Source organism: Eriocheir sinensis, chromosome 31 (genome assembly GCF_024679095.1).
Source record: "Eriocheir sinensis breed Jianghai 21 chromosome 31, ASM2467909v1, whole genome shotgun sequence".
In the NCBI taxonomy this organism is placed as follows: domain Eukaryota; kingdom Metazoa; phylum Arthropoda; class Malacostraca; order Decapoda; family Varunidae; genus Eriocheir; species Eriocheir sinensis.
Genome location: NC_066539.1, coordinates 17397352 through 17424237, shown reverse-complemented (window position 1 = coordinate 17424237; position 26886 = coordinate 17397352). Strand labels below are relative to the sequence as shown.

Sequence of the window (26886 nt, the reverse complement as noted above, 5' to 3'; positions counted from 1 at the left end):
GGGGAGGGGGATAAGAGGGTTTTGGGAAAGATACAGAAGATAAAGTGTGATGGGGGGAGATAGGGGGAGGCAGGGAAAAAGGGCGAATGGGAGGGTGAGGGGAACGGAAGAAGCAGCAGAAAAAAACAAAAAACAGAAGCGAGATGAAGATAAATAGTTTGTGGAAATAGAGTCGGAGGGATGTGACATGGACAGAGGGATAAAAGAGGATCATAAGAGTTTAGATTAGTAGATATGGAAAATTTGAAACCTCAGATGAAATTCAAGGAAGGCAAAGTAAATAAAGACAAATAAAGATCATAATAAAAAAAAGGAATAAAAACGTTGGCATGGTAAAATGAAAGGAAAAACTAAGTATAAAACAGGACGGTTGGTGGATAAGGAGGGAGAAGGAAAAAAAGGGGAGGTGTGGCGGAGGAGGGGGAATGAGGGAGACGGGATGAAGGTAGGCGTGTGCGCGAGCTCACACCCACCCACGCGCACACACACACACACACACACACACACACACACACACAGAGCACTCAAATGTAATTGCGCCTCGAAGAGCTTTACAGTCACGCACACACAGCCGTTCATATTAAGTGGTCTCGGGAGAAGCATAAAAAAGGTCAATGTATTTACAAGCAGTGCAGCTTCCGAGAATTACTGAATTACATGCGACGAGGCGCAGCTGTACCCAGCTCGTCCGTCCTGTACAAAAGAAAAAAAGAAAATAAAAGATAAATAAAAAAGAGTAAAGCGTAATATACTTGATTACTACAAAACTATTTAAAACTGCATTTTTTTCTTAGAAAACACGCTTTTTTCTAACGAATATTATTTGTATGATAATTTCACAAACTCAAAAAATGATAACGTCGACATTGGTGATAACTACACACAGGTATAGTGCCTCAAATGTGCCCTAAATAGCAACAAGAGAAGATGGCACCACTATAAACACTTGCCTGCGCCATGACGGGCTGGGGCCCAACACCGTCCGGGCCCCTCAAGCAAGCCCACCAGCGCTATAGGCGTAGAATTAAAAAAAAAAGAAGCCTGTCCAGAGATTAAGTCACAGCACGTGACATTGTAAATGTAGACTGGCAATCTTGTAACACGCAGACGCTGAAACCCAACGTGGGCTACGACTGACAGAAGTGTTGATTTGTCTGACAGAACTGCTTAAAAAATAATACTCATTTATTTTTAACAAATGGCATACCTTAGTCTTCACCTCAAAAAAGTTTGTTTGATCGAAGATAAATAAAAGATCTTGTCCATATTTTTTCCTCTCTATATGGTGCCATTTTTCTGCTTTACCTTTTGCTACATTTTTTCCCCGCGATACATCTATATTATGTTTGTCCGGGAGGCGTTTCCTTGGGTGTGGTGTTCCCTCGAGCCAGGCAATTAACGAGTCGTGTTTGCCAAGCCAAGCATTATATAAACAAGGTGTTCATAAGGCCAGGTGTAAGGTAAACTATGTGCTCGTCAAGTTAGGTTTAAGATAAGCCAGGTGTTCGTCTAAGCTCAAAAGTGTAAAATAAGTCAGGTGTTCGTCAATCCAGGGCTACCGTGTCAGGCGTCCATCAAGCTAGGTCTTAGACAATCCCAGTGACCGTCAAGCCAGCTCTGAGATATGCTACGTATCTGTCAAACCAAGTGTAATACAAGTCAAGTGTTCGTCCAGCCATGAGTTCGCCGCGCCAGATGTGCGTCAATCCAGGTGTAAAATAAGCTAGGTGTTCGCGAGCTACGTATGTGAAAGAGGAGCCAAGTGTTCACCGCGACAAGTGTTTTCCTAAAATATAACTCAAGCAAACATCACATCCAATCCATCAAATCCAATCCCACCAACGTCAAGATTCTCATCGGCCACAAATTTAACGCTTTTTTTATTTTTATTTTTTTATTCAGCTTCAGTGACTGAAACATCAAATGTGCGGCGGAGTAGCACATTAACAAAACGAGATGAGGATGAAAGTCCCTCCGCGGCGGCCTGGTATCGGCGACGGCAACGAAAACTGCCCGATGATGTATTTCCGATGTGGATTTTTTTAAACGCTCAGAACCGACACTTAATATTTTTTTTCTGACCACAAATAAAAAAAGGAATCCTCAAATCATTCCATTTAATTGAAATTGATATCCCGTTTTTATAGTGTAAGTAAAAATACTTTTAAAGGTCAAACAAATTCAGATAATTGCATTTCGACTACCCTTTGCGCTGCTCTTCCTTCATTTTATTTTATTGCATTCATAGGTGCAAGTCGTTTTTAAATCCATACAAACTGAAATGTGTGTCGATTTGAATCTCATGTTTCAATTTTCGCTTGTGGACGAAAGTTGTTTATATTATCTTGACACTTTAGGCGAGTAGAGTATTCAGGCGGCTTTCATTTCAGGGCAAGCTGATATATATATATATATATATATATATATATATATATATATATATATATATATATATATATATATATATATATATATATATATATATATATATATATATACATAGGAAACTAGCTACACCCCCCCATACCCCCCCCTCCCCCCCCACACACACGTCAGTCAGATACACAAACAGATAGATAATTACGAAAAAATTATTATACATTCAGGACAGAGCTCCTCTTGACCTTCTCCGCTTCAGGTTACTTATTTATTCATTTTCGTATTAATGGCAGCTATTCATTATTCATTATCAAATGCACAGCGGTATAAATTTTGCACAGACATAAATAAAACATAACACATAAATGCAGATAAATAATAAGTGGTATATTTTTTTAATACCTTACTGACCTTTATGTCTGTCCATGTTATATAATTTTATATTCTTTTATAAACATCGACAGGTTGAATGTCTGTCAATATTTTTTGCCTGTGTTTGCCTGTCCTCTTTTCACTAGGATCTCTCTCTCTCTCTCTCTCTCTCTCTCTCTCTCTCTCTCTCTCTCTCTCTCTCTCTCTCTCTCTCTCTCTCTCTCTCTCTCTCTCTCTCTCTCTCTCTCTCTCTCTCTCTCTCTCCCCATGTCTTGAATCCTCGTCATTTCTCCCCATGTTCCCGTTGCTGCAGTGTAAAAACAGCACATTACGCATAACATTTTTTCATTTGGCTTGCCAGAACAAAACTTTAGTCACAGTTAGCCTTCCCGCCCTTCTCGAGCCCCTCGCGCTGCTCCCTCACAAAGTTCTTGACTTTATTGACTTCAACAATGCCTGGGAAAAGAAACCCTGCCATGGCATCCTCCACCGGGTAACGCAGGGGACAGGAAGCCGGCCAGAGGTCATTACTGCACGCGGCGCGGCTCAGTGCGACGCGTCGTCAGGCATAACGAAACACTGATGATGATGATGATGATGATGATGATGATGCACAAATTAGTTTTACTCTCCAGGTAAAAGTACTTTTATGAAGAGCAACTACACTTGCAATTCCAATCCAAATTCTCTTCGCCACTGACAAAGCTGCTTGTCAACGGATGTGCAAGACTGACTTTTGTTTCTAGCACTTCAGTGAATGACGAAACTGTTTTCAAACCATTTTTGCAATTCCTGAAACTCACTCAATTGGTCTTGCATATTTTCAACATGTGATTAGAGCAAATACGTTGCCAAGTTTCTGTGAGTGCAACTACAAATTGGAGTGATTTTTGTATGAAGATCTATTTCCTTGCATCAGTTTCACTTGATTTACATCTCCAAAAAAAGCAGTACTAATCTCAAAATAATATACGTAGCTATTTTTTTTTCATTGTAATTGTTCACAGTTAATGAGATAAATATGGAAAAAAGTTTCTTCCATTGTTCTCAGATCTTACTTGACGACACCGCAATACAGCGCCAGGTCAACGACCGTGCCTGGGCGTTGCGACGGCTCGCTCCCCGCTGTCTGGGTCGCCACGGTAACAATGTCCGGCAGGTGACTCTTAGCCGTGGCTGTCCACAACATATCCTTTCCTCAGTCGATTAGGCACAGTGCAAAAAAGCCATATCCATTTGGCCCAGTTCTCGTTAGATGGTCGTACGTGTGTTACGATCTCGTCGGTAATGTCCAGGGCAGCACTCACTCACATTACATATCGTCCTGCCGCCTCAGTAAGCAGGCCACAGGGGCATCGAGGCCACGTGTAGAAGCAGATGAGCGTACGCGAGAGACGGGCTGAGTCGTCCATTGTATCGTGTGATGTGATTTTAAGGAGGAGCGACAAGTGGAAGAATGGTCCAAGGGGAGAGGGGGTGGCATGGGAAGGGAACGGGGATGGCTGGCTTCCAGGAGTGTTGTCTTGTTGTTTGTGGGTGTGTTGGCGAGCCGCGGGTGTCGGAGTGTGAGCAGCGTGCTTCACATAATGACGTCTGAAGGTTAGTCACAGTTAGCCTCTCCACCTTCTCGAGCCCTTTGCACTGCTCTCACCAAGTTCTTGACTTTATTTTCTAGGCGCCATCGTGCCTGTCCTCCCTTGCCGTGGTGTGGCATATAATAAGCATAATTTATATTCTAATCGGACCGGTAATATGCTCAAATCATCCACCGGCAAATTGGTTTCATTATGGGAATTATTTTCCGCTTACGTCTGCGTTAGGCGTTGATTGAATGATGTGGTCATTATCTGTGTTGAAATTGTCTTTTTACAGAATTAATGACATGGGACATGAGGAGGCCCGGGTGCTGGCCACCAGTACGTTTCGGATGGCCGGGTACTGACCACAGCGCAGTACCGCTTCGCTCCTCTGCCTTCCTGAACCACAATTATTCAGCGCTGCATTAATGTTACCACGTAGTCTTCGCTCGAGATCGCCTTCTAGAAATCCTCAAAGCGGAGCACCGCCAAAAGCCTTACTGAAATCCCTTGGTGCCACGGCCCTCACGCTCAGACCTACCCACAGAGACTGGCGGCCAAGCTGCTGACACGCGGAATGACAGTAAGCTGCTTAGACGCTATTTCTCGGGCACAAACAAATGTTGTCAGGTCCACAAAGCCTGTGACCTCAGTATGTAGTCACCGTAATGAAGAGTAACGTTTTGTTCATTATTATTAAGCATTCAACGCTTAAAGCTCACTGAAAATTAAACTGAATTATTTTTTTTAGTCAATACTAGTCTGGAAAGCAAGAGGTCTTGTGCGCGGCATCAATTTTTCTTGTAAGGAATTTTCCGTTTGTTGTGTAAAAAAAATATGAAATGCGTCTTAAGAACACAATAAAACCTCGCAAACTTCAACTCAGGCGGCGGAAGAGAAGCAAGAATCTCTCGCTTAATTGTGAACTGTTTGCCGGAGGAAGGAACAAAACAATAAAACAATAAGTCTCCCTCGGGCCGGAACGTAATTACATGGCATTCACACGCCCCACGGCCTGGGGCGGGAATAAAAATTCGGATGGAGCTACATTCTAAAGAGAGAAAATAATAAACTGCAAAAAATGCCACGGATTAATAAGTAGGCACTAAAGAGGAAATGACTAGAAGGGAAAGAGAAAATAGGAACATCTGTTAACATTGCTCAAGTCTTTCCGCGCACAAAAAGTATAAATGAACCTCTACTACTAGTCACACAACCTACAACCACCACTACCACGACGACCACCACCAAAACCACCATGACAAACACCACCACCACCACACTAACAGCACGTATCACCACCAAATTCATCCTCATGACCACCCCTACCAACACAAAAATAACACGACCACCACCACCAAGACCTGTCTCCCCTCCAGACACACACTCACCTGCCGGGATGATGGCGAAGGCGCACGGCACACTCTGCTCGCCGATGCTGTTGAAGGCCCGGGAAAGCAGCGTGCCGTAGTCCAGGTGGCTCTCCGGGGCGTATAGCTGGCCACCGACACGAGGTCCTGCGGGGGAGAAAGGAAGAAAAGTGAGTATAAGGCGAGGCACTGTAACGCAGGACAGGGCAGAGCAGGGAAGGGCAGGTGAGGTTGGGAAAGGGAAGAAAAAGGCAGTTAAGACGGGGCAGGGAAGGGGAGGAAACGGAAGGGGAAAATAGGGAGAGTATAGCAGAGACAGGCAGGGCAAGAAATGACAGAAAAGGGCAGGGTAGTACAGAGCAAGGTACGGCAGTGCAAGGCAGGGTAAGGCAAGGCAAGGCAGGACGGGGAAGGGTAGAACATTGCAGAGTGACGCAAGTCGGAGCAGATGTGTATAGCTGACGTGTTAAGAATAAGATGACAGTGAAAAAGACAGAAAAGCAGACAGACAGAAGAGGCTGACACAACATTTACCCCTCAACAGTAGTAAAACTTGAATGGACAACTTAATCCGTATGAAGAAGCGTATGAATCCGTATGAATCGCAAGTTTCTTAACAGAGGAAAGTTTGTGAAGATGAAGTGCTGTAAGGATGAGGGAGAGAGGGAGACCGAGAAGCGACAAGGGAAGATGGAGTGGATAAATATGAGGAGGAGGGGGAGGTTTAGGCGTAGGAGGAGGGGGGGGGGAATAGAGAGAGAAGAGAAAGGAGGTGGAGGAGGAGGAGGAGGAGATGGAATCGAGTTGGAAAAGATCAAGACACGGAAACAAGACACATGGACGGGATCAAGGCGGAGGTGGGAACAAACGACAAAGGACAGAGGTGAGAAAACTAGGCAGAGACGGAAAGTTGTAAAAAGACAGACTCACGAGGGAGACGATCGACCCAAGGAATGGAGGAACACGGGGAGGAAAACCGACAGACACGGCGCTTGACAGAGGCCCGAAAGCAAAGACGTGTCCAGGAATAACGATACAAACACAATCACCCCCACACACACAGCCTTCGTAAACAGCAGACAGTCTTTCCCATCGGCTCTCCTTCGTTCCATTCCATCTGCACGTCCCTCCTGATCCTCTTCTTCCTCCTGACACCGCACCTTCCTTCCTTCCTTCCCGATTAATCATGTTCCTCGCCTCTTACCACCTAACTCACCCTCGCCATCATTTTATCGTCCTTCACGCCATTCCTGAGCCTCCAATTTATCAGTCCCTCTCTTCTCCTCCCTTCGTAATCCTTCCACTGTCGCCTTTCCTCTTCTTCCCCTTCACTACAATCCCATCGCCCCTGCACCTTCTTATCTCTCTTCCTTCTGAACGGTTAATGGGGGTGGCAGCATGAAGGATTAGAGGTCACTGTCTGAAAAATATAATTCGTGGGAAGATTTATTGGTGGTCAGTCGCTGGGAACTCAATAATTGCTTCCAGGAAATACAACTCCGTCTACACTCACTTACGCCAAGTTTAGTGAGCGCAAAAATAAAGCCTCGAAACTCCTATAAATCGTGACTGGCTCGAAATACTGAAACGACCTTTTTTTTTCATAACTGCCAAATACCTGCGAATGATAATACCGTTCGTGCCACGCAAAGGTTAATTACAGGTGTGTGAAAGGAATGCGAGGAGCTGCTTGGTGGTGGATGTGTGTGTGTGTGGGGGGGGGAAGGTGAGATAAGGTGGTACTGGTGGTAATTGTGGTGGTGTTGAGAAGAGAGCGGTGGTGGTGGTGACGATGGCGGCAGTGGTGAAATTCAGTGGTTTTCGTGATGGAGGAGTGGTAGTGGCGGAGGTGGGGAAAGTAGGAGAGAGAGAGAGAGAGAGAGAGAGAGAGAGAGAGAGAGAGAGAGAGAGAGAGAGAGAGAGAGAGAGAGAGAGAGAGAGAGAGAGAGAGAGAGAGAGAGAGAGAGAGAGAGAGAGAGAGAGAGAATTATAGTTCAATCAATTAAAAACACACTACTTAATGAATTTTTCCCTGTCACACCTGCACACCTTCACGCTCACACCTGCCTATCTAATTAATCCTCCTCCCCTTCCACCCTCCCCTACCATCAAACATGTCGAATTAATTGTTTTCCTTCATTTATTTTATCATTCCATAATAAAATAATTTACATCTTATAATTTCAGGGATGATCATTAGTAAAAAAAATGCCATGGGTCTTAGTTTTTTGCTGAACTAACAGAACTACCATTTCCTTTATATATACACCTTCCCTTCCCCTGTCTACCCAGCAGCATGTTATTATTGAGTGTTATTATTTACAGGGAAGTTTTCAATTCATAATTCAGGGTACTTACATCCAGGAGAGTCTTCATACAATATGCCTCTGTTTCTTCCTCTTTCCCTTCATTCCTTTGCCATTATTTTCCACTTGCTTTAGGGGACGTGGGGTCATATTATTAAACATTTCGTCGCCTAAGCTCAAACATTTAACTAGGCTTTCGTAGGAGTTGTGGGCTTCTCCAGGGATAGTTTTTTGACCCTGGAGGTAGTTTGGCAAGGCTTTTGTACCATGAACTCTGGAAAACACTTATGAGAACCCATTTAACCTCTTTTTTGGGCTTTAGAAATATTCGGTGTGTAAGTTGGTAGCGTCTAAGGATACGGACCTTGATTAATAACTCGCTCGTTTCGTTTATTGATGCTCATTGATTTTGTTAAAAGAGCAAACTAAATTGTCGCTAGGAGGAAAGAATAAAGTTTAACATATATTTTTGTGTTTGTGTTTTCTTGTCTTCGGTTCATTTTATATTATTTTTGTTCCAGTCACCTTCAGCGACTCCTTCACCGTCACCCCGTCAGTCCGGCGCCTCAGTCTAATTTTTTTCTCTTTTTTTTATCTCGTTTTTATTTCTACTTTCCCTGAATCATAATATTCTAATGGCTATTTTATCCCAGGAACTAAGTTAAAATGCGTGTCTTTCATCATAAAATATTTTTCCTCCTCACCTCATTTTATTTCGGTCACTTTTTTCCTCGTAAATAAATAAATAAGTCCTTTTATCCTCTCATTCCCATTACATCTTTCCATCTCGTCCCCTCCCTTTTCCTAAACATCATTCCTTTCCTCAACATCTTTCCTTTCAACATCCTCCCTTTTCCTAAACATCTTTTCTTTCAACATCCTCCCTTTTCCTCAACATCTTTCCCTTCAACTCGTGTCACCTTTTCCTCAACATCTTTCCATCTCGTCCCCTCCCTTTTCCTAAACATCTTTCCTTTCAACATCCTCCCTTTTCCTCAACATCTTTCCCTTGACCTCGTGTCACCTTTTCTTCAACATCTTTCTATCTCGTCCCCTACCTCGTCTCCTACCTGAGTCCCCTCCCTTTACACACACCTTTTGTCTGCTATCCACACTCTTCACAGTACATTTATCCTGCTCGGAGCTGAGACGATAAGTCCACGGGGCATTATCTTCATATTTCTTCGCCATTTCCTCTCCTCGCTCATTCCTTCACGCCCTCTTTCCAAGCCTTCCCCTTCCCCTCGCTTCCTCTTTCCTTCTTGAGTCAACTTTTGCAGGTTCTTTATGCTGTTTTTTCGTTCGTTTTCCTCCTCCTCTTTCTTTCTCTTTTATTCTGTTCAATCCATGAAATGCGTATTTCATTTCACGTTTGTATAACTCGTCTTTTACCAGTAGTTTCCTCCTATTGTGTGTGTGTGTGTGTGTGTGTGTATATATATATATATATATATATATATATATATATATATATATATATATATATATATATATATATATATATATATATATATATTTTTTTTTTTTTTTCGCATTAAAAAAGTAATATTTTTTTTTCAGTACTGTTCTATTCACTAGAATAAATGTCTTTTCATAAGTATAAGAAAAACTGTGTTAAACTTATTTCATTTACATTGCGTTATCCGGACTAAAGTATTCATAAGCTTGATGACTATTTTATGTTTCTCTCTCTGGTATACACCGACATCCACGGCCACTTCTCACTCACCCTCGTTGCCGCCGCGCCGTCCCACACGTCACGCCAGTCTGCCAAGGTCTTCGAGGACACGCAAACGACCGAAATCCCTGACGCTGAACAATCGCCGGGCAGAGCCTGAGAAGCGCCGCGGGACTCACTCAAAACTGTATTTATGACGAGGCGGCGGCGGCGTGCCGTTAAAGGGGATGTGTGGGCGTAGTCGCGGGAGGTGCCGGCTGGCTGGCGCCCTACCTGCGCCAACCCGCCGTGTGATTTACCTGTCATTTGGAGGGAATGATCCGCTTACCTGTCTGCCGCCTCGGGTTAAGTAATCAGGATTAAGAGTTATTTTTTGAAGAGGGGAGTGAAGCGGTGAGGCAGGTAAGGCAAAGGTACAGACTTGCTGGAGACCTTAGGACCAGCGTCACTCCTTACCTGTGAGGTGACGACGGAGGAAGGGATGGGCAGGTGCTCCGAGGTGTTGTTGAAGATTCACCTGAAGGTGACGGGGCTCGGGCTGGCCTCCACCTCGCAGGTGACCCTGGTCGGCTCGAGAAGCGCCGTGCCGTAGATGGTCTTGCTGTGGGCGCGGCAGTACGGCTTGTCTGGGGGCGGGGAGGAGCCGGGGGGTTAAGGGGACGGAAGACTTGGTGCTGCCTTTTGTGACACACACACACACACACACACACACACACACACACACACGCAGGAACGCCATGGGTGTGGCTATTATGCCTCCTGCATTGAACTACATAGTCGACCTAATTTATTTTTTCATTCAGCCATTCAATCTGCCTCCACATAAACACACAGGGAGTAAAAAAAGGAAGTACATTTTGTTCTTATTTAATACCAAGTATATATATATATATATATATATATATATATATATATATATATATATATATATATATATATATATGTATTTACTCCTATGGGAGAGATAAAAGTAGTAGGAGTGTGGCTTAATGGGGATGTAACATAATTGATATGGTGTACAAATCCCCCGTTGCGCACTGACGGAGGTTGCGACTGAGGGACTTGTTGACAAACTGATGTGTGTATACCCGCGGGTGCTTGCAGCATTTACAATCAGTGTGGGGGCATATTGAGCGAATGAATGAGAAAAAAATTAGGTCACCTCTGCAGTTCAATGCAGGAGGCATAAAAGCCACACGATTAGTGTTCCTCCCCTCTCATCACGCAGCTCAGCCAAACACGAAAACAACTCATGCTTCAGCATGCCTTCTGATTGATACAAAAGCACATAGTTAATCAACGTAATAGTAACAATATAATGATTTATGAACCGAAAGCGCTGCAGCTGCAAAGAGCGTACGAATTGTTATCATGGAGAGAAGAGTTATGCATATATCTTTAAAAAAACATATACATATAACGCGAGTGTTTGTTATTGTTGGTGGTGCGTGCGCCAGCCATGGTCCTGGTTGTGACATTCCTACACGAACACACGGTGTGCTTCGCCCCGAGTAACGGCGGCTGCCAAAGTGACGAGCTTCAGTTCATTCGGCTGAACCATATAAGAAGATCTAGCTTCCGAGAATCCCCGAGGATATGCAACGAACCTTAGTCGTTGATGTATGAGTTGGTTTTGCATGCATTTTATGAATACATCACGAGTTTATCTTTTAAGTACTGAGTAAATGTTTTATTTTTATTTGTATGTTTTTAGTCTTATATAGACAATATGAAGGCGCCAATAGGATGCAGTGATAACAACTGTTAGGTTTTACCACAGTTATAAACAGGTAAAACTAGCAGCGTGAGGGAAGATTTAACATGGGAAGGCGGAGAGTGTTCGACTCCCTTGAATTCTCTTTTTCCTAAAACAACACATGTCCCTCCTATGCGACATGACGGTAGTCGAGACTTTACGAGATAGAAATCCTAGTGTACATAAAAAAAATCTAAATGATGAGGAAGAAGAGCAGAAAGAAAAGAAGGAAGAAAAGACATCTTCGCCTTCAAGATCCATGCGTGTGATCTGGTTCACTCGCTGGTCATGGAGAAGGTGCTGAAAGAGTAAGTCGTCTCTCCGTCGCTGTTAAAGGACGTTACGGAAAGGTGGGAAGGTTGTGGTGTAGTGGAGGTTAAGGTGGTGGTGATGGTGGATTTGATGGCGTAGAAGCTCGTGGTGGTGGTGGTGGTTGAGGTGGTGACGAATGAAAGTCAGGAAGGCGAAAGAAAACCTAAGTACACACGATGTAAAAGTTTAAAGAGCAAGGGATCATCGTGTGGAGATCGCGAGTGAGTGGTTATAAAAAAAAAATCGAGGCTGGGTACACATCAAGTATTGAAGACACTACCCATTCTCCTTCCCTCTCCCTCTCCCTCTCTCTCTCTCTCTCTCTCTCTCTCTCTCTCCCCCGTCACACATGAATACACCGCGGGGCAAGCACACGCATGAACACAGTCAGGGAAACAAGGCCAAGGCAAAGTATGAGAGAGCCAAGAGGGAAATCCTGCCGGTGAGTCTGCTGGCGGGAAGGTCCGAAGCAAACCCAATGATACGGAAAGAAAGGGGCGAACGCTCTCCAGGGGGAAGGAACACTCCACGAGGTTCGGAGGGGATAGATGCCTCAGTAGCTGGTCACGTCGGGGCGGAAAAATCTACGAGAGGAAGGGGGTAGAAGCTTCTGTAGCAAGGGACGAACTGACTGAACAAAATAACTGGAAGAAAGAGGATTATGGCGCCAGGAATTTACTTTGTGACATTATATATTCACACCCGTGGGGGAGGTAGAAAAAGAAGGAGGAGGAGAGAGAAAGAGGAGGGGGAAGAGGAGGATGAGGATGAGGAGGATGAGGATGATGATGATGAGGAGGAGGAGGACGACTGGAAAGAGGATCGAAAATTTCAATATAGTTAATTAGTCTTTTTCTAATTCCCCTTATTATCATTATTATTTGTGGATGGAGACGACGATGATGACGAAAAAATGGAAGAAGCAGAAGGAGAAGAAGAACAAGAAGAACAAGAATGGAAAGATGAAGAAAGGAGACGGAAAATGTGGGAGAAGCGGACACGAAGAGGATGAGAGGATTAAAAAAGACAGCGTGGGAGAAAAACAATGGTGAAAAGAAAGATAACGAGAAGAAAAAGCGGATGAAAGAGAGAGAGAGAGAGAGAGAGAGAGAGAGAGAGAGAGAGAGAGAGAGAGAGAGAGAGAGAGAGAGAGAGAGAGAGAGAGAGAGAGAGAGAGAGAGAGAGAGAGAGAGAGAGAGACTGTTACATAAAGACACACAGACAAACAAGTGACGGTGAAATAAGCAAATAACGACCATTCAGGAAGGTTTGCCGAGTGCGGTGATGAAGACTGACTTTTATGGGCACGGAAAGCCGCGGCAAGTAAAGGAAACCCCGGGAATGAGAGGGAAAAGCCTTACTATTGCTACGGGGGAGACCTGGCGCGGGGATAGAAAGGCCCGGCGAGGGAAACTAGAACCGAAATTACCAAACTTCCTCTTCCTAAACTTGGCCGCCGGAGGGTGATACACAACCGTACAGGTGGATGTAAAGGAGGATGGGTGGCGGCAGGCGGCAGGTGTGTAGTCCCAGGTAGCCCCGCGTGCCATGATCCCATTAGGAAGTTGAGGAAAAGACTGTCTGATCGTTGCAACTACTTTTACTGAGGCCAGACCACCAGAGCGTAATAGCAAGTCTTCTCTCACCATCTAAGAAGGCAATAAACTTAACCTGTCCACACGCCCACCCCGATCTCTTCCTCCCTCTCTTTACACGCCTCTTCCTCACACTTTTTCTGTGGTCTCATCTTTGTTCTTTTCTAACATCCTCCTTATCTCACCTTTTTTTTAAACTTGGTCTCCTTCTTTTTAAAACTCCTTTCCCATCCCTTCCACTCCCTCTTTCCCTTAACAATCCCGACGAATACCTGTATCTCCATTAACCTCCTCTCTCGCTCAGTCTCTTCCTCTTTCCCTCCCTTCCTTCCTCTCGGTCTCTTTCTGTAACCCTCTTTTCCTTACACTCTCTCCTTATTCCTCTCTCAAATATTCTCATCTCTTTTTTTCTCCCTTCATCTTTTTCTCTCTCTATCTCGCTCTAACTCCGCCTCTCTTTTAACATCTTTACCCCATTCCCTCTTAACCTTCCACTCCCTCCTCCTCTCCTTTGCGCGGGGAGTCCCACATGGAGACTCTTTTACGGCGCGGACGAGCCTGCCCTCTTGAGCCGATCATTCCCGGGAGTTACGAGCGCGATAACTGAAGACTCGTGATGCGGCTGACGAGCCTCGGGGCCTCTCAGGGGGTCGCCGCCGCCCACGTCAGTACAAATTGAACCGCACCTTCCCGACGATAAACATTTACACGCGGGCCGCTGCCACGCCGCGCCGCTGCCCTCAGGAGGCGGGGCGGCTAAGGGCGTCCATTAATCCGCTTGTTACCTTCGCCTCTTCGTTTACTGGTTCGTTTGCTCCTGTTTAAGCTCGACAGGCACTTTATGGTCAGGTTTTTAAGGGGCTTTTCTGTGTTGTAAAGTACTTTAATCCCTGAGGATTTTATTTCATTGAATGACTAAAACACGATAAAGACGACGGAAATAACGACTCGGTTCTGTTTGATGACTAAAAGAACATAATAAGAAATGAGGGGAAAATTCATGACGTATCATTATCATTACAAGTACGAAGGGTTATGACAGATGTCACTGAAAAAGGGGGATTTCGTTTATCTCGTAACGTGCTGTACTGGTCTCCAACTACTTTCCTTCACAATAGTTCATCGTTATTATTTACGTCAATACCTTAGAGCTAACTGGGATCTGAGTATTTCAACGAATACTGCTACATCATAGTGTTGCCTCTTCAGCAATTGAAATTCAATATACATCTTAGATTTCCTCGCAATAACAAGGGAACAGGAAGATAAAGAGAGGTGGATTACAAACCTTCAGACGTGAGGGTGATAAAGGTTGATCAAGGTAATCCTTTCCACCACCACAATTGACAAAAGGTGATAAACGTAACCGATACTTGTGGCATATACGGGTGGGTTAACCCTCTCAGTGCCAATACAGGTAATAAAGAGTGAAAAATGTAAGTTTCCTGCTTATGGAGCAACACCTCTGCTAGTGAATAAGCTTGCCGACTGTAATGATGTATTAAGACTATGACGGATAGGTTCCACCATTCTATATGGGCGGACTACTATAGGAAAAGCCTGACTAAGTCTGTTCCTTCCACCAGAACGCCATAATCAGCAGTGTAACGTAATGGCTGTCTCCTTCCAACATGACCAAAGGCTTCTAGAGCACGGCAGCGAATGAATGCCTTGTTGTGGTGGCGATCAGGGTCACTCCAGAGCAGAGGAGGCGGTGGCTGAATGGTCATCGTGCGGGGGCGCTGTGCTGGATGACCCGGGTTCAAGTCCCGTCGCCCCTACAACCTGACACTTCAGGCATCGGCGAGAGGCCTGAGACATCCAACATGATGTTCTGATCATCACCGGTCAACCTGGACTCTAACGAAGCTCTCTAAAGAGGATCAGGTGGAGTTTGAGGGCAGAATGAAACAAGCGAGAATGGCGCCACTATGAAACACTTGCCTATGCTACTAACGGGCTGGGGCCGACCAAGAGGCCTCATCATGATAGCCAAACGTAACGTAAACGTAAAAAAAAGTGTGCAAAGTATACATATTTATTTACTGTTTCTAAAGCTGCTTCTTGAATGATTATTTGTTCGATTACATTCCCAGGAACCGTTTCAAAATCCATATCTTTGATCCATAGCTCATGATGGGAGGGGCGCGCTGATTGGAGACCCTTGCTTTCTAGATTTGGCGATGGATTAAAAAAATATACAAACAAATCCATCACCAGAACTAGAAAACTCGGGGTTTCAATCAGTGCGTTCTTCACATCATGACATATGGAACAAAGACATGGACTCTGAATCAATTTCAGGATAGAAAATTGAGATATGTTCGGGTGTATAATGACTAGAAACCCCCGTCAAATGAATATGAATAGACAAAACAGATGTCAAAGTAAGGACAGTGGTCAGGACACATACGGAAGAGAGAGGACATATGCACAAAATGGATGCTAGACCAGGACATGATAAAAAAAATGAACAGAGGTGGGCCATTCAGTATATGTAATAAACTAAGAAATTTAATTGACGTTAACATCAAAACTGGGATTTAGAGGCAGAGGGCAGAAACGAATGGAAACGCTTTTGAGGAACCATTAAACTACAGGAAAATGATAAAGACTGATGCTACTGTTGATGATGATGAAGAGTACATCTATCGTTGCCAGCACAGGTGACGGAGTGTGACAAAGGTAACCCTCTCGCTGCCTCAGAGGTGTCAAAAGGTGATAAACTAACCATCTCGCTGCCCACACAGGTGACAGAGGGTAATACAGGTAACCCTATCATTGCCCACACAGGTGACAAAAGGGAATACAGATAACCCTTCCGAAGCTGCAAAGGTAGAGGCGCCACCATCGCACCCTGGGAAAGACACACCTGTACTACACGAAGCGGATTTAGCCGAGCAGAGACAGGTAAAACTCCCCTTGCATTATCAGGCTACTATTTTTCAGCGGACCATGTTACGTTTCTCTCGGATTTTTATGTTATCTTATCCAGTAAAAACAGAGAAACAAAATAGGATGAAAAAACACGAAAAAGCAACCCTAAAAGTGAAAAAAATGAGAGCATGTGTGTGTGTGTGTGTGTGTGTGTGTGTGTGTGTGTGTGTGTGTGTGTGTGTGTATTTGATCTGCATACTTGTTAGATGAATCGCAGCTCAACCAAACTTATCCCCTAACTCATGCATGCGAGGCGCTCGTTCCATTAAGGTATATAACAAATTAAAGAACAACGTCTGAACAAAGCTGCTCTATTCGTATGCGTTGAAACTTTAACTTCACTGCGTGTGTTTCAGATTATCTTAAAAAATACAATATTACACCGAGCCGTGCATATTTTCCGCTAGATATTCATAGCGTTGTGATGGTGTAGGATTTACTGATGCAGTGAATAGATCAACTAAAAAATAATGGTACGTTTAGCGATATTCTGTGCAACAATGTGTAGCGTGGGAATCATTATCGACAATACTCACTCATTAAACTTGCAATATTTTTCATTAAACTCATAATATTTACTAAGAACAAAGAAACTATATAGGAACACACACACACACACACACACACACACACGGGGCTGCCTCTGGAGACCATTAAGCTTTGAAAACAAGACTAAGAAGGAAAAAGAGAGAGAGAGAGAGAGAGAGAGAGAGAGAGAGAGAGAGAGAGAGAGAGAGAGAGAGAGAGAGAGAGAGAGAGAGAGAGAGAGAGAGAGAGAGAGAGATAGAGAGAGAGAGAGAGAGAGAGAGAGAGAGAGAGAGAGAGAGAGAGAGAGAGAGAGAGAGAGAGAGAGAGAGAGAGAGAGAGAGAGAGAGAGAGAGAGAGAGAGAGAGAGAGAGAGAGAGAGAGAGAGAGAGAGAGAGAGAGAGAGAGAGAGAGAGAGAGAGAGAGAGAGAGAGAGTACCCGGAGAGAAAGAGGGACTGGCTGACCCAAATTATAATTATTAGATATCAACACCGAATAAAGCAACGGACAAATAATTCTTTATAATAAAATATATACTAAAGAGACTCTTCAGAAAATGAAAAAGATGATAAGAAGCTAAAGTACAAAAAAGGCAAAAACCAAAGCTCCACATGTATGAAAAATTAGGGAGGAGAGGAAGTGAGGGAACAAGGCCAGGCATATAACAAGGAAGTTTAAAAAAAAAAAAAACTCTTGCATTTCTTTCCTCCAGGGAGGCGAGGAAGGGGGTGAATGTGAGTTGCGGAGGAGGATATAATGAGGAGGGGGGTGACAGAAAAGGGAGGGCCGGTGGGTGGGATGGAGGAAGGAAGGGAGGGTAGGGTGGGAAGGAGCGTCATGAAGATGGAGGAAAGGGTGGCAGTGTAAGGAATGGAAGGGTGGCTTGGAGGGCAGTGTGGAGCGGGGAAAGGGAAGGGTGGAAGGAGAGGTGAAAATGTAAGAAGGGAAAAGGCCGGCACAGAATCAGCTCACGAGGACACGAGGGTCACTGTGATGTTGACTTAGTGAAAGGTGAAAAATGTAAGAGGAAGAAATTGCAAGAGAAAATGGAAGAGTGTTGGAAGTAAGGCAAAGGATGGAGGATAAAAGTATGAAATTTAGGAAGACAGGAAATGACAGACATAAAGAAACGAATGAACAAATAAAAGATGAAAAGAATCATAATAGAGTTGATGAAGTGGAGTTTGTAAGAAGCGAGGAGAAAAGAAAGCAGGGATATATAAGATAAAAGGGAAAGATTGAGGAGAAAGACGAAAATATCTTTACTTCACTTCATCTTAGGCAAGAGAAAGGAAGAAAAACGTTTAGCACTGGAGGTTAGAACGAGAGAGAGAGAGAGAGAGAGAGAGAGAGAGAGAGAGAGAGAGAGAGAGAGAGAGAGAGAGAGAGAGAGAGAGAGAGATAGAGAGAGACAGAGAGAGAGAGAGAGAGAGAGAGAGAGAGAGAGAGAGAGAGAGAGAGAGAGAGAGAGAGAGAGAGAGAGAGAGAGAGAGAGAGAGAGAGAGAGAGAGAGAGAGAGAGAGAGAGAGAGAGAGAGAGAGAGAGAGAGAGAGAGAGAGAGAGAGAGAGAGAGAGAGAGAGAGAGAGAGAATGTGCCCTATTCCCACGGTCTGTATCGCATTATCATAACCTAATCTTCACTCAACTATAACATTCTTAACAGCACATTATCTTACTCATCCTCTAAGCTTCCTCACCCCTTTCTGTCACCCTCCAAGTGCTTCCTTCCACCCTTCATCCTATCCTCTACTGGCAACCCATTTTCTCTCCCTCTTCGTCTGGTTTTCCTTTTATATTCAAATTTTCATACCTAACAATTTCCATTTTTCATCTACTTCGTTCAAAACAAATTTCCATTGCTTTACTTATATCATCTATTCTGTCACCTTTTATCCCGAATGTATTTTTTCACGTCCTTTATGATCTCTATTTTTTTTAAACTCCTTTCTCACAAACGAACTTTTCCTTTCTGCATTGTTTAGTCATGTCTTTACTCCCTTTCTGATCGCCTACATCCACATATGAGCCCTTTTTGTCAGTATGAATCAACAATAAGACGAAAAGAAAAAAAAAGAGCATTAGATAAATGAAGAAAAAGTTGGAAAAAAGTTCAAAGCCTTGCAGCCTCCATTACACTATCTTTGATCATATGTATACTAAAGATGAGGTATTATCCTCCTCTTCTACTCACATATCTTGGATTCATACACTTGCTACTCGTGTGCACGCACACCACATATGCAAACACACACACACACACACACACACACACACACACACACACGCACGCACACAGGCACATAACGTCTGCCATCAGACGCATGCAGTGAAGTCATTTGGGTTTGTTTACACTCCTGCGTCAGGCCGACAGGTAAACAATGCCTTGATGGCAGGCGACAAAACAGCGGCTGGCGGAGAGGATGCAGCAACAAAACGGTAACGTTAATGAATTCTAAAAACGAAAATAGATAACTATACATAATTAATTAAAAAGGAAGTTGTTTGACATTCATAAGTTATAAGAAAACAAGGAAAAGAAAAAATAATTAACATAAAAGCTAATGGGCAACGTCAATCAAAACATATGGGAAAATGAAAAACTAATCCAGCACAAGTAAGAAAAAGAAAAAAAATATAGCAAAAACAATTCAGTTACAATAAGAGTTTTATTGAAACATGTGGTGAAAGGAAATATATAATAAAGTGTTGAAAAAGGACGAGTGAATTTACTGAGATGAAGTTAATTTAACAAGTGGGGCCTTTAGAGCAAACTCTCCAGTGACATTAAAGTTAACAGACTGTATGAACCCAACTCCAGACTTTCCTTTCCTCCGGCACAAGAGGAAGGCGGGGACGATGCAAACACCCGCCCGTAAACAAGAGATAATAAACACTGCATGGAAGGAGCGGCCGGAGGAAAAGAGAGCACCCCCAAAACACACACACACACACACACACACACACACACACTCCCCACACACACACAGAGTAGGCCAGGTACAGAGGGAGGAAAACAGGCGAAACACACCTTAAGGGAAAATAAATGGAACCCAAACACATGTAAAAAAAACACCTTTAAACACCTTGCAGCTCTTTACTTCAACGCGATCACGGCGGCGAGGGAAAGACGAGAAAGTGAAGAAGGCGAAATCCAGCACCAAGTAAACATGTCACTCAAGGACAATAGGGCGAAGAGGATAAAGGCGAGGGAGGAGAAAAGCAATGCACCAAGAGAACGTAAAAACAGCCCCTCGTGAACGTTTGTCAAGGTGGGAAATGTAAATACGAGTGTTAAAAGGGAAAACATTGGAGCGGAAACACGATAACAACAAAGATAACCAAACATACAAAGTGTTTTTACCTACATATTTACTTTTACCTTCCTCCCCTCCCTTCACGCCTTCCCCACACCACACATATACACGAAAGAAGGAAAAACACTCACAGCACATTTTGAGTCCCAGGCTGTCCTCCCGTGCAGACAGAGGGATGTGCTGCTCGAGGAAGCGGCGGGTGAGGTGCTTGTGGTGTAGTTATTAACCATTATGGACACACACACACACACACACACACACACACACACACACACACTACAGGACACAATGCAATAGAAAACTAATACTTTCTATATTGCTTTAATGTTCAGCGTCGATGTGTGTGTGCGGAGGGGGGAAGGGGGACACAAACAAACAAAAACTATATCCGTGCTCGCTCTCCGTCCGTACACACTGGCCGCCATGACACTTGTGTGCTCGTCGTCTGCACTAGTGAAAGTTTACACTGATGAATTTCAGAACAAGGTACATTTATTTACCACTATTCCCTAGTCAGTTTAAAAAATAAAAAGGCAATTCTTGATGGTGAAGAATAAGAAACAAAAGAGGATTAAGAGGACGAAGAGGAAGAGGACGAGGAAAAATCACGGAAACATGGAAAGACGCGTATCAGCAAGCCCATTGACTCATTACTAGCCCACTTACACAATCCCCCCCCCCACAAGTACACACATAAAAACACTTACAGGCACACAAATACACATGCTTCTCTCTTTTATAAACACACATACAAATATAACCCCTCGCCCACATCCAGACCGACACCCACACCAGTTCTCCTTCCCCACACAAACCCACTCACGGAAAAAAGCCATCATCCACGTGCCATCGTCTTGTAAAGCCTCGCCCTGGTGGAGCGACGGCGGTAATGGCGCAGCGGTGAGGGTAATTAATGAGGCGCGAGTTTATATGCTGACGATGAGGAGGCGGTGAGTAATGAGCCGGTGACGACGGGGCGGGGCCAGGTGTGTGTGTGTGTGTGTGTGTGTGTGTGTGTGTGTGTGTGTGTGGAGAGAGAGAGAGAGAGAGAGAGAGAGAGAGAGAGAGAGAGAGAGAGAGAGAGAGAGAGAGAGAGAGAGAGAGAGAGAGAGAGAGAGAGAGAGAGAGAGAGAGAGAGAGAGAGAGAGAGAGAGAGAGAGAGAGAGAGAGAGAGAGAGAGAGAGAGAGAGAGAGAGAGAGAGAGAGAGAGAGAGAGAGAGAATACAGTCCGCCGTGGTTTATTCCTTCATTTGTGTACCTCAGTTGTACAGGTGAGCACAGTGCATTTATATTAATCTTTCAGTGATAGCAAAGAGCCGCTTCCCATTGAAATTCAGCTCCAGTAACGACGGATGCAAAAATCTTCAAAGTTGGGAGCGACTAAAGGCTCTTCCGCTACTGCCTCTACTCCGCTTTGCCTCTTCCTCCCCTTTTTCTGCTTCCCTTTCCTCCGGCCTGCCATCCCCCTGCCGGTGGCTTCATTTCTCCACACCATGATCCACACCACGTCCTTCCCTCTGAGACCCCAACAACATTCATGCAACCATAACCCAGCCTGGTTTGACCCCTGTCCCGAAAGCGCTTTACACAAATCTCCCCACCCCTTTTATTTACACACACACACACACACACACACACACACACACACACACACACACACACACACACACACACACACACACACACACACACACACACTTGCACTGCTATACTAATCCTAGCAGACTTATTGTTTCCACATCAGCCACAGTAAAAACACACGGCTGTTAATCCTTCTATTCTGCATATTCAACCCAGTCAAAAACAAATTACAACACCGAACTGGTCGTGGTAGCAAATAATTAACGTAAATGCCTTTGTAGTCATGATGATCCCAAGTGATGCTTGAAAATGTGAAATGAAACGTACTAAACCAAAATGAAAATGCAAATCCCTGGGTTATACATTTATGGGGAACGTTTTATATGGGCCTCCTTGTATAGAGGCTTCGCCTAAACAGCGTTGAGGATCGGTTCATTATTATTGTCTTCCTCGGCGGACACGGAGAAGGGAGCGCATGATGTCATTCCACACAAAAGACTGCGCCAATACGGAGTCATCTCATTAAAGCTGGCGTCATTATCCTTCTGAACTAAAATAGAAGAATATTACATTTGCATTAGTAGGCCTATACGATGCATACTGAAAGGGTAGCCTGCTGAGGTGCTTAAACTATTACAATAATTTATAATCATTGTTGTCTATCGAATAAAATATATACATTGTAAAACACAAAGGAGGCAACGCTGAGCACCGCTAAAGATAAAACAAGCTCCTCTTTATGACTCCCTCTCCTGTACCTCCTCTCTGTAACAGCGGATGATTATCACTTTATGGCGAATTTTGTAACTCAGGCCTACCATCAAGAGAGCGGTAGGGCTTGTCAGCATACAAGGCAGAAAAGAGAGAGAGAGAGAGAGAGAGAGAGAGAGAGAGAGAGAGAGAGAGAGAGAGAGAGAGAGAGAGAGAGAGAGAGAGAGAGAGAGAGAGAGAGAAAGAGAGAGAGAGAGGAGAGAGAGAGAGAGAGAGAGAGAGAGAGAGAGAGAGAGAGAGAGAGAGAGAGAGAGAGAGAGAGAGAGAGAGAGAGAGAGAGAGAGAGAGAGAGAGAGAGAGAGAGAGAGAGAGAGAGAGAGAGAGAGAGATTTCAAAGAAAATTCTCGCATCAAACATGGAAAGCACGAAGCAAAATACAATAATTTTCACGAAATATTATCCGATAAAAAAAACTCTCGATAAGCGCAACACTTTTACGTTTGAGCAGATATTCCTGATTGCTGTTGAATAATGTAATGCAGCTCATCCTCACTTCATTTTTAATCCCTTGGACACGTATAATCTGCAAACGTAGGATAATATATAGTGAAATATGGCACAATATATCCGTAGAGTATAACATGGCTTCCAAAACTAATGAAATGGAATGGACGGAGATGTAGCGATGAGCCCCTTATCCTGCTAACGTCTTGTAGATTTTAGTGTCATGTGGAGTCTAAGTTCGTCTGCACGTCTTCCCACGGTAGTGTCCACGTGTGCAACCCAGTGCAAAGCGGGAAAGAAGATACGAAGAGGGTGTTGGAGAGATAGTGATTGCAATATCTGACGTCTTGAAACTCCTCTGTGTGTGTGTGTGTGTGTGTGTGTGTGTGTGCTCGCTCGCTCGCAGATACACCCTAAGCTCGTTAGATAGAAGAATCTCCAAAAAGTGCTAATTAAAAATATTTGGAAATACCAATGTAGAATTAGTCATAACAAAATACCAAAAGCGAACCTTAATTACTGTTCAATAAGTAAAAACATTTGTTTCTATTTATGGAAAAATAAACCAAATAAATCATGGCGGTTCTGTAATGCATTCAGGTCGAAACGATTCACGGCCTCGATGTTGGCGGTGTGACGAGGGTAAACTGGGAACGTCATGCGTGTCACGTGGGATCAGGATTAGGACGCATTACCGGCACGAGGAGTAATGCCGACGTGCGGGGCCCTTTCAGTACAGGCTTTGTGGATGATAGAAGCGGCTGTCATCACTGTTCCATACGGCTGAAAAGTCCATGCGTGTGCTTTGATGAAAAAAGAGAAAGCAAAAAAAACTCCATACACACACACACACACACACACACACACACACACACACACACACACACACACACACACACACACACACACACACACTCTTTCAATTTAACTCTATACTCCCTCAGTCAACGTTTTATGCATGCATGGCGCACCACTGAACTCAAACATCCCTTTTTATACCTCCGGCGATTAAACTTTCCCACTATCATGGCGCTCACTGTCATTCCCAGAAGAAGTGTTTTGTGGCAACCAAGTCCCTGCCACTCGCACGCCAAGCCACTGCCGCTTCCTGCTCCTCCTCTGTCTTCAGTCTGCCCATCCGTCCCACTACCTTCTGGCCGTGACCCCTCCCACCCCTTCAAGTCTTCCTCCTCTTCCGGCTCAGCTCCTAAGACCCCGTCCATTACCCCCGCCAGTGCTGCCAATACAGGTAACCAACTCTTACTTCACTCCCCCCCAAACTGTGTACTGGTTTACTGTTTCTCTAAGTGTTCATCCGTAATACACTGCTAATGCAAATACACAAACTTACACCTTAGAAAAACTTTGATGAAACTTTCAAGTAAGGAACATGAATAGGAGGCAAATGATAAAGTTTGTAATTATTTAGGATGAGTGTTCAACGCAAGGGCGGGGTGTGGCGGAGATGAAGCACACAAACATACACACGCCAGCCCGTAAGAGGGAGTGTGAGTGAAAGTGAGAGGAGTGTGAGATGACGAAGCGTGGAGAAAGTTAGATGGAGCAAGTTTATAATTATTTAGAGTGCGTACTGTTCGACGTACTAGTGGGAGGGGGTGAAGGTGAAAAAAAAAACCAACACACAATTTCCCTTTAGAGTGAACGCCGGGCAGAACAGAGTGACAGGAGTGTGAGGTGGCTGAACGTGGACTGGGTAATCAAGTGGCGTGGGTGTGATGCGCCGTCACTTACGTATTCTGACCATCCAAAAACTGTAACGCAATTTACATTATCAGCCAGTATTAGCCTCTCCATCACCCAGTAGCTCCTTCCTCCATACTTGAACACAACACAAAACAACAACAAAAAACGATGAACTACTGTATCTCCAATCTCTCAACGGCTATGTGCACCCCGGATGACGACGTTCGACTGTAGCTTCGAAAATAACCACGGGGTGTTCTGGAAAATACTCTCATTGTGATTTCCATTTCAAATTACATAAATGACTCCAACGAAACCTAATCTAACCTGACCTGTTCAAGAGTGGACGCTACATACCCGTACAGAGAAGGGAAAGACACACACGCACGGGGGGACACCTGCCCAAGCACCTCGACCAACTCACAGACCACACGACTCACCACATTAAAAAATGTTACCGCTATACTGAAGCAGCAAGTCTAGGGATTCAATGCGGCAATGGGTTGTAAAAAGTGCTGATGTAATTTGACTAGCCAGGGGAGCAATAATAAAAATCGTCTGGTTTTCAAAGGCGAGGTGGTCTATCTCAGTTGCCTTGATCGTGCTTCTGTAATTCAACGTTTCAATTATGTGGCTACTGAACTCATCTATTCTCGTTCTGTGAGGGTTGTAGGTGCGAATGCTACGAAGGAAAACAGGCTGAACGGGGTGAGGAACGATGTAGGATGTAAGAATATGATGTGTGTGTGTGTGTGTGTGTGTGTGTGTGTGTGTGTGTGTGTGTGTGTGTGTGTGTGTGTGTGTGTGTGTGTGTGTGTGTGTGTGTGTGTGTGTGTGTGTGTGTGTGTGTGTGTGTGTGTGTGGAGAGAGAGAGAGAGAGAGAGAGAGAGAGAGAGAGAGAGAGAGAGAGAGAGAGAGAGAGAGAGAGAGAGAGAGAGAGAGAGAGAGAGAGAGAGAGAGAGAGAGAGAGAGAGAGAGAGAGAGAGAGAGAGAGAGAGAGAGAGAGAGAGAGAGAGAGAGAGAGAGAGAGAGAGAGAGAGAGAGAGAGAGAGAGAGAGAGAGAGAGAGAGAGATTAAAAAAGACAAGTGAGGTAAAGAAAAAAGCAATGGAAGGAATTACCAAAACGAGGAACGCGGAAATGTATCACGAAATGCCTTACGAGCTGAAAGTGAAATGAATGAGAGGAAATAAAAAGCGAAATAGAGGACGGAATATGTATTGTGGCGAGTGATAGAAAGGAAAAAAAAAGAAACTGCTAGAAAAAGTTAAAATTATTTTCCCTCACAATTTTATCTCGTCTCGTCTGGAGTTTTGAAGGGGAAGAACGAATGTCACTCTTGGGGAGGGGCCATGCAGAGGGAAGGGGAGAGACGGACAGGAAGGCTCTGGAAATAGAACGACACCATCTCGTCTCTCATTCTGACAGGTGTTCAGGCTCAGATAGAATTCCGGTTTCTATTATTTTAAGTTGAAAAAGCTGTTGTGATAAGGCTGAGGTGGCGACTTAACTATTATTATTACTACTACTACTATACTAATACTACAAGCAAGGATACAGACCACACAAACTGCCATATCACACGCTGCCCCTACATCAAGCTGTCATACACTCCACCGTCACCCGATAACGCTCCCATTTTTGTTTATCACCCATAAGGCTTAGCCCCCCCCCCCAAACACTACCAGTAACTCAGCCCTCTCCCCCATTCACATAAGGCCTGGAGATGACAAGGGATTTCGCAGCATCCCCAGGCTTTACGTCGATCACGGGGGGAACAATACGTACATCGATGGAAAAACACTGACACGACTGACACGAAAATATAACGATACTCTCTCGTCTTCTACTCTGATAGTATTACCTGTGGGAATCTGCAATTAATGTGGCTACTATTTTTATTGGTATCGCCATGTTGTGTATCTTCACTTAACTACTACTACTACTACTACTACTACTACTACTACTACTACTACTACTACTACTACTACTTTATGATAATATTAATAATGATAACGTTAATTATAATGATAATAATGTTAATAATAACGAAAATAATGCCAATAATAATAAAATAATAAAATAATGATAATACTAACAATGAAAATATCAATATAAATGATAATGATGCTATCAATGATAATGATAGTAACACAAGAACTATTAAAAATATGAATTTTATCTAGATATCATCATTATCATTCATACTGATATTTTTATATTATCATTATCATTATTATTACTGTTACTAGCATTATTATTTTT

At 43.9% G+C, this 26886-nt stretch overlaps 1 protein-coding gene across 1 annotated transcript in view; it reads right to left on the bottom strand.

Moving 5' to 3' along the window:
* LOC127006009 (uncharacterized) overlaps nt 1-26886 on the bottom strand; it is an 88404-nt gene that overhangs the window by 19947 nt on the left and 41571 nt on the right. Inside the window, exons 3-4 of the mRNA XM_050875492.1 lie at nt 10139-10303; nt 5720-5845 (exon numbers count right to left, since the gene is read on the bottom strand). Of these exons, the coding sequence (XP_050731449.1) occupies nt 5720-5845; nt 10139-10303 (291 nt within the window). The remainder of the gene's footprint in view (nt 1-5719; nt 5846-10138; nt 10304-26886) is intronic.